The sequence below is a fragment of the Anabas testudineus genome, chromosome 17 (genome assembly GCF_900324465.2).
Source record: "Anabas testudineus chromosome 17, fAnaTes1.2, whole genome shotgun sequence".
In the NCBI taxonomy this organism is placed as follows: Eukaryota; Metazoa; Chordata; class Actinopteri; order Anabantiformes; family Anabantidae; genus Anabas; species Anabas testudineus.
This window is the reverse complement of record NC_046626.1, coordinates 6,374,825-6,388,892: the sequence shown is the minus strand read 5'-3', so window position 1 is coordinate 6,388,892 and position 14,068 is coordinate 6,374,825. Positions and strand designations below refer to the sequence as shown.

Genomic DNA, 14,068 nt, shown 5'->3' with positions numbered 1-14,068 from the left:
TCTAGCTCCATCTAAGGGTCATAACAGTTTTCTGCACTAAAGGTATCTTGGTGACTCATGTATGTGCTTGTGTACTTGTGTGTGTCTTTTTCAGAGCATGCCTACAGACATGTGTGCTCTACAGGACTTTGATGAGCCTGACAAACTCCAGATCCAGGTTAATGATGTCATCACCATTATAGAGGGAAGGTAGGTATAAAGAGTTTTACGCTCAAGCTTTTCTGTCTCATTGCTTTCATTATATTTGAATATATTCAACTTTCTAAAAGTCCAGTAGGATTATTTAATGTGGTAATGCTCTACCGATTTACAAATTTGTCCCTTGTCCTGCGTTCAACTCACTTGCAGAGCAGAGAACTACTGGTGGCGAGGCCAAAACAAGCGGACTCTTAAGGTTGGACAGTTCCCCAGGAATGTGGTAACATCAGTAGCGGGTTTGTCAGCTCATGACATCAGCCGGCCTCTCAAGAACAGCTTCATCCACACAGGACATGGAGACACTAACCCTTATCGCTGCTGGGGTTTCCCTGACAGGATAGACGAGTAGGGACAATCATTAGTTTTTGCTGAATTGTGAAAGTAATGCATTGTCACCAATAGATGGCAGTAACACACTGTAGCTTATTGCAATACGATAACACCCATGTTAACTACAGTCAGTGTATTGAGTTACTGGAATAAAATCTGTTGCTCCCTTCCCTCCAGTTTGTACCTTGGAAATCCAATGGATCCTCCAGATGTTCTGGGGTTAGACCTCAGCGCTGCTCGGCCCACACTGCTACCAGGACGAGCTAAAAGTGAGTAAAGAATCTCTTTTGACAGCACCTCTACACATTAAGATATGTTGTGCAGTATATTTCAATTTATTTTAACAGAGCTACTGGGAAATGTACATACATGTAAATTATGTGTTAAACATACTGCGTGAAGTTTTGGTTGTGGGCCTACCCTAGACAGACAGGGGTGTTTAAATTTTAACAGTTTGAACAGTTTGCTTCTATTTTTTATTTTTCCAACAATTTGCTTCTTTATTTTTCTTAACTAATCTTTATATCTTTGCTGTCCCCCTACCCCCCCACTCCTGGTTTCTGTTGCGGTGGCTTTATCTTATTAAACATTTTCTAGAGGAGCCTCCTCCCCGCCCTCCTCATCCAGCAATGTTATTCAAGAGTAAGTCTGGTTTCTCTCAGCAGCTCCTCACCTATTGCTCCTGCCCTCTCTGTTCCCTCCTAGCTCCACTCCTCAAAGGTACTTCCCATATTCTTTTGTCTTTTCCTTTGCGTCTTTGCAGTGAATCTGTCATCTACTTTTGTTTTCCTTTCTTAACAACATCCCATCTCTCAACCTGTGTTCCTCTAACAGGTGTGTAGTGGCCTTGCTGTGCACTGTAAGACTAACTTCGCTCCTGGAGACTTGTGTATCTAGTATGTTGTTGTGTGAGGTGGTCTACATTCACATTCTAAGCTTCTTTAAGTAAAGTAATGAATGCATTTTGTTGTTGTTTTCAGAGCCTTGCTATGATGCAGTAAATGATGATGAGGATCTGACTTGTGCGGGACTAAAAAGATCACTTCGAAAAACAGGTTCTGTCAAAGGATTAAAACTTAAACCCGCTGCATGGGTCTCTGCTTCCAAACAAGGGAGTAGCCGCACTTCAGGTTCAGGCTACAACCCCAACGGTGAAGTGTCCCTCATTGACTTTGGAGAGGAGTTTCTTCCATCCACACCCTCACCCTCTCCTGTGGTTGAAATTCAGATCCCCTCACTTGCGAAGCTGGCTTTAGAAGCAGAGAACATCCTGGACCGAACACCACCTCAAAGTCCTTCTAGATCATTGCCCCGCCCGCTTCACCCCACACCAGTAGTGGACTGGGATGCACGACCATTACCTCCACCTCCAGCATACGATGATGTAGCTCAAGACGAAGATGATATGGAGGTATGGTGGGAGGTGATGCACTGTATTACACACTATGCCAAAACTGAAAGCAAATGGGTCGGTACTAGGGGTGAGAGGTATAGCCTCGAAAAATATATATCACAGCATTTCAAAGAAATGTGCATTAGTTATAAAGATATAGAAAAAAATACTGAATTTTTAAATTAAAATTTTATCTGTGATTGCAGCTTCTAGGCAGCAACATTTATTAGTGCAAATAAAATTAAGGGCATTATCAATCCATCTTTTTCAGTGAGCTACTGTCCATGAATGCACTTACATGCAGTTAAGTAACCAGGTAACTCAAAGAAGACTATGCAAAAGATTTTTTATTACTTATATAGATTCCTTTGAGGCACTTCTGTGTTAGTTTTATTTTCAGACTTTAGGAAGACTTTGATATAATAACAAGGCAGCATCAATCTCTCCCTCATTTAGCATCTACTAAGTTGCCATTGGAGGCTGACACGCTGCTCTCCCTGTAGACATTAGGCCTGTGTCATGGTTGTGTGCGCTAGAGGATGTGAATGAGTCATACGTCATTGCATCACTATATCATCGATATTTAAATGAGACCTTTTTATTGTGTATACATTTTTACCGGTGATATAGTGGAAGGTGTTATATGACCATATCTCTACTGATTATAATTCCATACAAGAATGTGTTTAATATACAAGTTGTTCAGAATGTTTCAAGAAATGTAATAAATCTTCTTACTCCACAAAGGTTTGCTCCATCAACAGCTTGGAGCAGCAGCATGAAGAGGAACAGACTGATGTCCATAACACAGACAGGGCTGTCTCCTCTGGTCAGAAGGACAGTGAAGCTCTTGTTTACACAGGTCCAGACAGACCAGGCCTGGAGGACAACCTCTTTCTCCCCAGCAAGCAGAGCCAGGGCTTGTCCACGTCTTTCTCCCAGTCTGCAGAAATCTTCCAAGAACTCCAGCAAGAGTGCATGAGGAGGCTCAATGTACCAATGGGAAGTACTGCTCGATCAGCCTCACCATCCCAGACCTCAGCTTCATGTCCCCAGACTCCACACAACCCCCACATCAAGGAAGAGCAGCAACACAACGTCTTCACCTTCAGTGAGGACAAACCCCAGATCCCCCCACGTGTTCCTATCCCCCCTCGCCCCATTAAAAAGGGTGACTACACATCTGCTCGCTGGTCAAGGGACCTCTCTCTGTCTCCAACACCAGCTGACACGACAGACAATGTTTTATGCCCAGACCAGGGCAGACCACCTCAGATCCCTCCCAGGGATCCTTTGTCCCACCCAGGCTCCAGAACTCCTAGCCCGATGGGCCTGGTAGTGGGCTCCCCTCAGCAGAGAGCCTATTCTGTCAGTCCCACAACAATGCAGGTCCCCCTTACTTCCTGTCCCTCCACACACACCTATGGCTCATACCTCTCCACCTCTCCAGGTAAACTAATGCCTACTACACATAGCTTTGCCTCAGATCCTAAGTATGCTGCACCCAGAGTGATCCAGGCCCAGGAACAGGGAAAGGACCCTGCCAGCAAGGGGCCCTGTATCCTTCCCATTGTGCGTGATGGACGTAAGGTCAGTAACACCCACTACTACCTTCTACCAGAGAGGCCGCCATACCTTGACCGTTATGATCGCTTCTTCAGGGAGGCGGAGAGCCTTCCTGCCAGTGGTGTTGAGGACAGACATGTGCGGCAAGTTAATACTGCCACGGTCAGACCCATGGTAGTCGGCAGCCATTCTATCCAAGGACATGCCCAGGGACAGCCAGGCGAGCTGAAGGCTAATTTCTCCACCAACAATAACAGCAGTCTGGCCGGACCACGGTCAGGGATGAAGACATCAGTTAGTCTCCCCCGTGTCTGTTCAGATGGACTGACAGGCCTGGTGGTCACTGCTCCCTGCACCAGGACAGATGGAGGAGAGAACTCAGCTGACAGAGTCAAAATGGTAAGGTCATAGATATTTGAATTGTCTTTTACCGCTTCTCATTTGAAACATACTGTGTATACTTGATTATATTATATTTTATATATATTATTTTATACTTGATGATTTAAATCAAGTGCTGAAAGTTATTATTTACTGTTTCAGTAACTCGGTTAGTTCAGTGAGTTCTTTCCATTCACAGATGTGCATTATTTGTTGTTATATGTTTTCATTTATATAATCTACACACACACACAAATTGAACACAAAGGGGTAACAGAATTCCATGTGTGATAGAAAATACTGTATATATGTTTGTAATTTTTTTGTATTTTGATGCATTAGAAGCAAACAATTTATACTTTTTTAAATTTACTTTAAAGTATAAAAATATAGTTACGTTCTTTAGAAAGAGATATTAATTGTACATATTAACAAATACATGTTTTCTGACAAATAAATGCAACGGATAGAGTTTGATTGGTTCTTTTTCTTGGCTTATTGATTGTGGTTGGACTTGCTTGAACTAGAGACAGAATCACTGCAATACACAGAAGGCTCTACATTGATCATACACTTGGCATTTTGTAGAAGATTCTGATCTTTGACTGCATACAAGGTGCAGTGGGAATGCGAGAAATTATATTACATGCAGTGCAAAAGGGTTCAATGCAAGATGGAAATGCACTAGATATTAAATCGTAAAGCTACATACGGTAGGTAATGCATTAGTGTAATAGGTCTGTATAAGAGAAAGAAAGATTACAAATACAAATCTATATGTAAGTACAGTGTATATACTATAATGCTAAGTCTCACTACAGTCAAGAACACAGGGTAAATGTTATCTCAAACCTCATCAAATACAGTTTCTCAAATCTCAACACTTGGATTCTTATCATCAGCAAATCAAAGGTAACATAATTGCCATTATTACTAGATTGTCAGCTTTAAAGGAATCTGTACATTAAGTATTCATTTTAAGTTAAGATAATAGATAGTACCCGTCACCCAAAGGACCCAGGTGCTACATGTTGTAGCTAGAACTGGATCTGTCAAAAGGAATGAGGGATCACAGGCAGGGGATTTAAAGTGTTGGATGTTGACTTGGAATATTGATGTTGTGTTATTCAGGTGCAGGAGGCAGTTCACGGTGTGACAATAGAGGAGTGTCAAGCCGCCCTCCGCAACCACAACTGGAATATCGAGAAAGCTGTGAATTACCTTAAGGTGAGAATATTTATTAGAGGACTGTTTACGGTAGGTGAGTTTTTTTTTTGAGGGAGGGTGAATACCTAGTATTCCTAGTCCCCTTTGTAGACATCTGTGATACTAGTCTGCGTCTTATACTGTATAAACATGTGAAAGTAGCTTAACCAGCAAGCTGACTGTTACAGGTACATTTATTACATGTGATAACATTCTGTTGTTGTTGTTTTAGCTCTTAATCAGTAAAGTATGATGCACACTAAAGCAGTCATTCATAACATGACAACCATTAATACAAATGTTGCAGATACTAATATATACAGTAATATTAATACAGTAATATTAGTTACGCATAAAGGTAAACTGTCGCACAAGAAAGGCAAACTGGGTTGAAAAAAGATGTGTTTTTACAAAGTAAAAGGCAACAAGCATTTTAAGGCCCTATGAAGCAGACAATTATGTTGGTAATTGTTGGGTAAACGCTGCTGTAGAGGGGTTCTTGGAGATCCAGTTCATTACATCGCAGGTCAGACCTCTGGGTCTTTTCTGTAATAAACTTGTTGTAACTACAAACGGGAGTCGTTTAACGTTGCTTTTACTTTATAGGCTCATATAAAGAAATGATAAGATGAGCTGATAAGCTTTGTTGATCCTCAAGGAAAAATCAGGTTATTGCTGCAGCTGTGAGGTGGCTATAGATAAAAAGCACATATATTTACTGATGTGGCTGAGGCTGTCGTGGGAGGATGGAAGATGTGTTTGGGTGATGATGAACACAAGAGAATGCTTGACAGTCCTTAATAGTGGCAAGAAAGTTAAGAAGATAAAAATGCAATCCATTGGTCCAGATTCAATCTGGGGCAGACACAGAGTTTGTGTCATTTTTTTGAAGTATGCTGACAAGTGCAACAATAATGGGGTAAAAAGATGAAGTCTTTAGTCTATAGTTCTTTATAGTACTTGACACTGTGTATAGGGTATACATACATATTCCATCTACTCTCTTCTCCCCCACTCCCTGGCTCATGACTTCACAGATGATCTGATCTTTGTTTGTCTCTGCAGGTGGAGCAGTTGTTCTGTTTGGGTCTGAGGAGCAGGTCAGAGTGTCTAAAGCTGCTGGAGATGTGTGACTGGAACCTGGAGGTGGCTAGCACTCAGATGTTAGATAATTATGGATCTACAACAAGGCAGAGGTAACTTTAAATGGCCTAAACTTTCTAACAAGCACAATCTTTTTGTCAATTGTATTTTTGAATTTAGCATTGCCCTGTTATATTACAGCTACATCCCATCATCACCATATAGTAGATTGCTCAAAATGTTTGTCACAGTTTCCAAAAATTAGAATTCGATCACTTGTGACCACGTCAGTGTTGTGGCACATGGTGAGTTTTTCTCTTATCTTTGGAAAAAATACTACTAAAATTTGCTTTATAGCTGGATTTTCTTCAAGTTTACTAAAAACGTTAATAGCGGAGTATAAAATAAATTAATGAGCTTAACGCTTATACTCGCTGCTGGACTGAGACGGTTTTATGCCGTCAGAAGTTTTATACAGAAACATATTTAATATTTGAAAATGTTTTTTAAAGCTTGAACAATAATGTGTATTTCACTTTAAAAGCCTCAAACATTGAAGTCTCTTGCAGTTCAGTGAACATGTAATAAAAGTTAATTTAAGAGGAGCATCTCAAAGTGATCTAAACCTTCTTTATATTTGCAGACAGTGACAGAAATCTTAAGCTGCCGAGCTTGATTGGAACACATCATCCTCAGTAAAACATCATCAGGGGACGAGAATCTGCTCCTTTCTATTTGTGCTTTAGGTACACCTTCAATCACAAGACTGTAATTTAAATATGGAAGAATCAAGCCCATTTTCACTGAACAAGCACAAAATCTTATAGCTGCCTTCATGGAAGTCAGAATTAAGCAAAAAAAAAAAAAAAAACACCTTGGGTCATAATTTGTCTTTGGTCTGAAAGTTATGTCATTGTTTGTTTGTTTTTTCAAAGTTGTTTAAAGGGTAAAATGGCTTAGTTTGCATGCTCAGGTCCTTTGTGTTAGCCACATATTCTGGGTGCTGCCACACTGTCACATCCCTTTACTGGTATCGTCACTGCCACAATTGCACTGTTGACCGTCTGCAAAGATAGTTTTATATTTATGTTAGGGTCATTAACCAGTCAGGACAAAAGTATACACTAAAGTATAGTATACACTAAAGTATAGTCAATACTTTTATTCTTATACACTATACTTTCCTAAAAAATGACTCCACTATGAAAAAGATGGCAAAGAAAATGTATAGTAATTGATAGTAGTTGGTTTGGAATGAAATCAACAGCAAGTGAATGTAAAGTTGAACTATTTAATTTACTCTTTAATTCATGAAATCACATCCCAAGCTATTAGTTGAAAAAGTGTATATCTTCAAACTACTAACTAACCTCCACAAATAAATGTAGTAGAGTGAAAGTAACACAAAATGGAAATAATAGAGTACAAAACCATTAGATTGTACTGTGAAAATGTAATGTTGTGGTTCTGTAATGTGTCAGGACTCACACACAGAACCAGGACGGCTTCATTCGACAAATGACAAGTGACAACATGCTCACAGCTGTGTGCATTCTGCCCTTCTAATGCCCCAGTCTAATATATCTGTGAAACCAGATCCTGTATATTGCCGCAGCCAATTTGGTATTTTCTGCATGCGACCTGGCTGCAGTAGCAGTGAAATCTTCACCAGGGCACATCCTGTCCTGTAATCATAACTTAAAAACTGTAATATTTTGGTCAGCTCCTATAGGGGCTATAATTTCAAACTTCTAGGATGTGTCAGGTCTTGGAGAAATCTCTGCACGATGTGAAAATACATTTTCTGACAGAATCATCACAGCAAAGCCCTGAGCAGTATTTAAAACTCAATCAACAGAAAATGCTTTTGGGCCTTTGCTGCATTTTATTCCAGATGCAGCCCCTGTGGTACTTAAACTCTCTTTGCCAGCTGCCACCCATCCATTTAACTTACTGTACAATATTAGTGCATGTGGCCGAACCAGTCAACCTCTACATATATATATATATATAGGTCATATATCCGTCAGACCCTCCAGAATGTGACATGACACAAGGTGTTTAAGCAGAAACCTGAAATTAAAAAGCTAAAGTGGAACCACAAAAGCTTGCTCTCTGCCACTTTAAAAAAAGACATACAGGACTAATGTTTGAAGACGGTCTCCAGTAAAATCTTTCTCCTGTGTGCAATAGAGCGGATGTAGAACCTGTAACCTCCCCATTTACCCACCTACCAGTGCCATCCAGCTATGGAAATACTGAAGAGTTCCCCCCTCGGTGTGATGTGTTCTAGTAGTATGTATAGACAACACAGTTTTTAGAACAATGTTCGGTGACTCAGCTTTCCCCCCAGAGTAGGATGAAGTTGTCCTTAAACACTGATCCAGGACCAGTTTTGCGATGTGTCGTGGTGAAGCTGATAATAAACCAGTTGATGAGGACGTCTTGATGTGAGAGCTGCCTCCACAGTCTGTCCGTGTGTTGTGTGTCTTTATACCAAGCTGCTGTATTTGCATTAGAAGGACTGAAGTGACCCTTGTGGTGTTACGATCAACCCAAAGCAATGTTCTCCTCTTGTGGTGTTGACTGTTTAGTTTGATTAGTTTTTCCAGTGTGTTTCTTCAGAGACAGTTATTTTAAGTAATTGTATTGTTTTTGCTATTTCAATCCAACTCGCCATTTCTTCCTCATGTGTATGTTCTTGCTTCCCACAATGTTTTAAATACCTACTGTACAGCTGGTTTTTCTGGTTTGATGAAAATATTCAAGAGAAGTTCATGCTGCCGAATTTATAAATGTATTTTTTATTAAAGAATGAACTATTTTTTACCTCTTCTCCTCTTGATAATTCTTTGTTTCTGTGGTTGTTTCTACGGCTCCTTTGCTCCAGTGGTTCGATTCCCAGACCATCTGTGTCATGTGACAAAATGTCCTCCAAGATGTTGAACCCCCAAGTTCACGTAGCCGCACTTTAAATAGCAGCTGTCCTGAAAGTCACTGATAACAAATTAAGACATCTCCCCAAATTAAGTATTTCTGTGTCGAACACTGAGACTCTGAGAGTGAACATAAGTACCAAACTTCACACATCCCGTACGTCCATAGTGTGAGTGAGATGTGACGGATTATTCCGAGTGAGTGTGAGCCATTCCAACAACGTGAGGCCTTGATGTGTGAATGAGGCCCAGACCTCGCACGGGTCATATTGATCCTCATAGCACACAAATCAATTGACCTTCATATTGTACAGTCCTCCGCCGCAACACCATGTGCTTTATGGTTCATGGTTCATAAACAGTCTCCAACGTGTCAGGACCTAAATGAGCGCGTCGTGCACTCATTTGTTTACAGCTGATACGACTTGAATCCTAATGATGAACAAGGTCTGCACGTCAATAACACATAAAACTTTATTATGGAATAAGACCGAACAGCGAGACTGAGAGGAGAAAGGTCAACAGATGGAAGTCGGAGTTACTGCTGAACTCTCAAACGCATCTGTGATTTATTTATTTTTGTTTGTTTGTTTTCCACCTCGGTCATCATTCACTTTGTTTTACACACACACACACACACACACACACACACACACACACACACATCCTGCTTTATCGCTGGACCAAAGGAACGTCTGCCTACTAATGAGAGACACAGTCAGCCCTCTATTCATCTTAGTCGCATGTGTATGTGTGTGTGTGTGTGTGTGTGTGTACAGTATCATTACCCCGTCCTGGGGAAAAATTATTCATGTCTGTTGTTCTAGTTGTTTTGGGACAAACAGGAATCCCCAGAGAAATTACTGTAGATTTCAGCAAAGAGAGGAGGCTAAATAAGGAGGGAAGAGAGCAGCTGAGACAGAGTGCACCTCCAGCACACACAGTTGACTTATTTACACGCCTGGATTTGGACGGTTTATCCCGTCACGCTGCGTCATCAGATTGAATGGGAAGTGTCTCTCCACAGACGCTCCAGCGTTCAGGATTTAATCTGGACATTCAAAGACAGCTGGAGAGAGAGTTGTTGTAAAGCCACTCCACTGCCGTCCACGCTGTCGTCCCATCAGACCAGATAAAGTGTTTTCCTCGGGCCGTCGGAGCTGTTTAAATATTTTTTTGGCCAAACTCCAAGCTGGCTGTGACACGTCTTTCACGTGAAGCGACTCCCATCTGAGCCTATAAAAGCTGATAAAGGTCTGATTGGTGCGTTTGAGGGTTGCTGACATGGTCACTCTGCCAGCAGGTTTCCCCATCACTGAAGAATGCTTTTTCCATTTCACAGTTGTTGAGGCCACTGTGCTACTGGCAACACTCAAATCTTTAGAAATAGTTTTTTTTTGGCCTTGCAATACCTTTTAAAATGAAATATACCAAAGTCCGGGGGTCAGGACACTTTCTGAACCGCGTGTGTGTGTCTCCTGTGTGGTTGACAGATTGTCATTCATTCATCTTTGCTCTTTTTCCTTCTTCTGCCTCTCTGTACTTTTTGTACTTTTATGGAAGCTATATTTTTCTTACCAATTCCGTCTTTTCCCTCTTCCGCGCTTTCTTCTTTATCGCTGTGAGTTGAAACGCTGCTGAGCAGCTCAGTGCGCACTGGATCGGCTGGCTGAGGAGCAGAGCAGAGAGAGTAATGACAGGGTGACAGGAGGAACGGGGAGAAACAGGAGAGAGTAAGAAGAAAAGACGTACATCTAAAAAGGGAGCGAGGCAGGAGTGACTGGACGAGTGGGACGAGGTTTGTTCTGCTATTGATGATATGATATTCTCACTATGTTACGTCACAGAAACTGCTTAAGTTTTTATTTCGAGTTTGCATTAAACAACTCATTTGGACAGTCCGGTGATATGTTAATGTCTAATTGAAAATATTACTGAAAGCTGATATTCAACACTAATGAACTGAACATTATGAGATTACATTGAAAAACCCACAAAAACCTCACCTCTAGCAACTAATGAACTCCCACATTTGATCTCTAAACTCCCTGGTTGAATAGGCGCCATCCAAATGTCCTCCTCGTAATTCATATAAACTGAAACTGAATTTCATCTCCTAACAGGCCTTAAACATCCCATGACGTAATCGCATGTGCGAAGCCGCAGTGGAACATGTCCTGTCCTTTGACATTTGACATAATGAGACACGAACACGTGAATGTCAGCTTGGAGAACTTATGTTTGGAGAGCGGGGCTGTTACTGGGCTCGTGAACGATCGCCTGACTGATATTGGCGCATTATGTGCAAGTCCTCCACTTGGAGAGTGTTAGGAAGGATACACGTGCTTATACCAAGACGTATGGTACAGAAAAGATGCACGTGTGGAATGCAATAGCAGTGCTAGCAGGAGTGCTGCGTTAGCGCTATTTGCCAGTTTCTGCATTAAAAAGAAGAAAGTCTGAGTGTTTTAACTGCAGTAATGAACCCAGAGGGTTCTTTCTTTCTACTGCACCAGGCACCATTGGAGAAGATTAGACTTTCTATCAAGAATTGTGTCAGACACAAAGTTAGTTATTCATTGGCAGGAACATCGTTTAATGACTGGTGGTGTCACGTCTGGGACATGAAAAACCCATTTCCTGATTTTCAAGACAGAATCTTAAAAAATGAAGAAAACCTTTTTCTATAATTGGAAATCCTAGGTTGTAATTAGACGTGACACAACTATTCTCTCTTTTTCTCACTCTTGGAGGAGAAAAAATCCTTTTTTTCTGTGTCTCAAATGATCTTACAATATGAAGGACATGTCAAGATGAGTTGTAGGTAAAAATAAATCTTAACTGTTAAAAACTAAGTAACTATTTCTTGTAGCTATCAAACTAGTTGTCAGATTCAGACACCTACATGTTGCTGAGGGACCCAGGATACAGCATAGATCAGTGATAAAAAGGTTACTAGAAGTTGGGCACCATCACCCAGAGTCATTATGATAGTTAGTCCGGGAACAAAAGAGTCTGTACAAACTTGTAGGACATGAAATAGTCCATCCATAGAATATCAGAGGTATTTCTGTCTGTTTCATTGTGCTGATTCTAATTCCAAAGTAATAAAGGGTAAAGGATCTCACAGGACAAAGGATCATTTTAGATTTTAGGTTTTTCCCTTTTTATTTCATTTAATATCAGAGTAATGAGGTGGAGAATGTTTTGTTGCTGAAGCTGGTTCAGTGTGTTCAGTTAACGTCTTCTCAGGAACCCCAGCAACACCAAAGGCCCTGGAGGAATCCTGCCCTGTTTCAAGAACAAGTGATGAATATGGATCCTTCCCTTGGTCTGCAGTCAGTGTCTAAAACTCCAGTTACAACACATGTCTAAATAAATCTAGATTTAGATGAGTTAAGTGCCCTGAGTCCACTCTCATGTCTGAAGCAGCCAGTTAGCTTAGCATATAGTCACTAAACGTTTGGCAAGAAACTAAATAAAAGTCTCTCCCAAATTGATTCCTTAACTTACTTAAGTCGGCTGAGTCACAGGTGATCACTGCTATCCATCGTGTGGTCATCTTCCTGAAGGTGGCCCTGCAAATACTCTGAAACATCTGGGTGTTTGTAATAACAAAAAATATTATTAATATTAATGTTATTATTAACAGCAACACTTATTGATACACATGCAGCTGTGTTTGAAAGTCCAAAGCTCACCTTTTAGTAACAGCAGCAGCTCAGGTAGTTGAATAAAATAGGAAAACAATAAGTGATGGTTTATTAATTCGAAGTGATGTATGTGTGAGATTACACAGTATGAACAAGAAGGGAACCATAGTGTTTGTATGGATAGTAATACAGAATATTGTCCTCTTACCTTTTTCCAACATCATGTGAACAGCAGCAGCTCAGGTGTAGATTAAGATCAAATATTTAGTAAGACAAGTCATTTTATTAATAAAGGATTTTATGTGGATAAACTATGCTAGAGTAGAATATGATACACGATTTCCAAAATAATCTGCAAAACTTGAACTATTTTTAAATTTCACAGTTGTCAATTGATGTTCTCTCTTACTTTTTGCACAGTGTGTGAATATCAGCAGCTCAGGTAATGACATATAAATAGATCAAGATAAAACAAAGGTTAGTATAACTAAACAGAATTATCTAAAGTATATTAATGAACAGATGTGGTAAACAGAATTTACACAACATACATTAATGTTTGGATGGCAGCCATGTTCTCTGGTATCTAAATAAGAAGCTTGTAGGTACTGTTCAGTCCACAGCTCAGGTGGAGTAAAACAAGAACACAGAACGGGAAATAACTGTCAAATCATTTATTAACTGGTGAATTAGTATATAGCTATTATTTTTATGTTCTATATTTTAATTAAAATCATTTTTCCAACAAGTCAGGAACTCATACTTACTTTTGTGTCCACAGTGAACAGCAGCAGCTCCGGTGGTGTAAAAGAAAAACATAGAAAGAAAAGTACCAGTAAGTCAACTCAATTTCAAATTGTTGAGATAGTATAAAGCTATGTTTTTTATTTTCTATATCTTAATTAAAGTAATTTTTCTAACAAGTCAGGAACTCATACTCACCTTTGTGTCCACAGTTAACAGCAGCAGCTCAGGTAGAGTAAGACAAAAACACAGAACAAAAAATAACTGTCAAATCATTTATTAACTGGTGAATTAGTATATAGCTATTTTTTAATGTTCTATATTTTAATTAAAATAAATGTTTTAACAAGTCAGAAACTCACACTTACATTTTGGTCCACAGTGAACAGAAGCAGCTCAGGCGGTGAAGTAATGTAAGAAAAGAGAACAAATAGTAATGATTAGTGAGAAACATTTTTGACTAAAATATACTCTTTGTATACAGTATAAAGGTGTAGAATACAAAAGATACCCAGTTTACTTTTTCACAAGTCAGGAACTCATACTTACCTTTGTGTCCACAGTGAACAGCAGCAGCT

At 40.0% G+C, this 14,068-nt stretch overlaps 1 protein-coding gene across 6 annotated transcripts in view; it reads left to right on the top strand.

The window, feature by feature from the left end:
- The window catches only part of tnk2b (tyrosine kinase, non-receptor, 2b), a 44,193-nt gene extending 35,200 nt beyond the window's left edge, over positions 1–8,993 (top strand). For all 6 annotated transcript variants that reach the window (XM_026374205.2, XM_026374201.2, XM_026374202.2 and 3 more), the window contains 8 exons: positions 95–189; positions 349–543; positions 706–797; positions 1,509–1,939; positions 2,669–3,886; positions 5,000–5,095; positions 6,140–6,270; positions 6,801–8,993. In XM_026374205.2, the coding sequence (XP_026229990.1) occupies positions 95–189; positions 349–543; positions 706–797; positions 1,509–1,939; positions 2,669–3,886; positions 5,000–5,095; positions 6,140–6,270; positions 6,801–6,807 (2,265 nt within the window). In that variant the 3' untranslated portion in view covers positions 6,808–8,993. The remainder of the gene's footprint in view (positions 1–94; positions 190–348; positions 544–705; positions 798–1,508; positions 1,940–2,668; positions 3,887–4,999; positions 5,096–6,139; positions 6,271–6,800) is intronic.
- Positions 8,994–14,068: the final 5,075 nt, after the last annotated feature.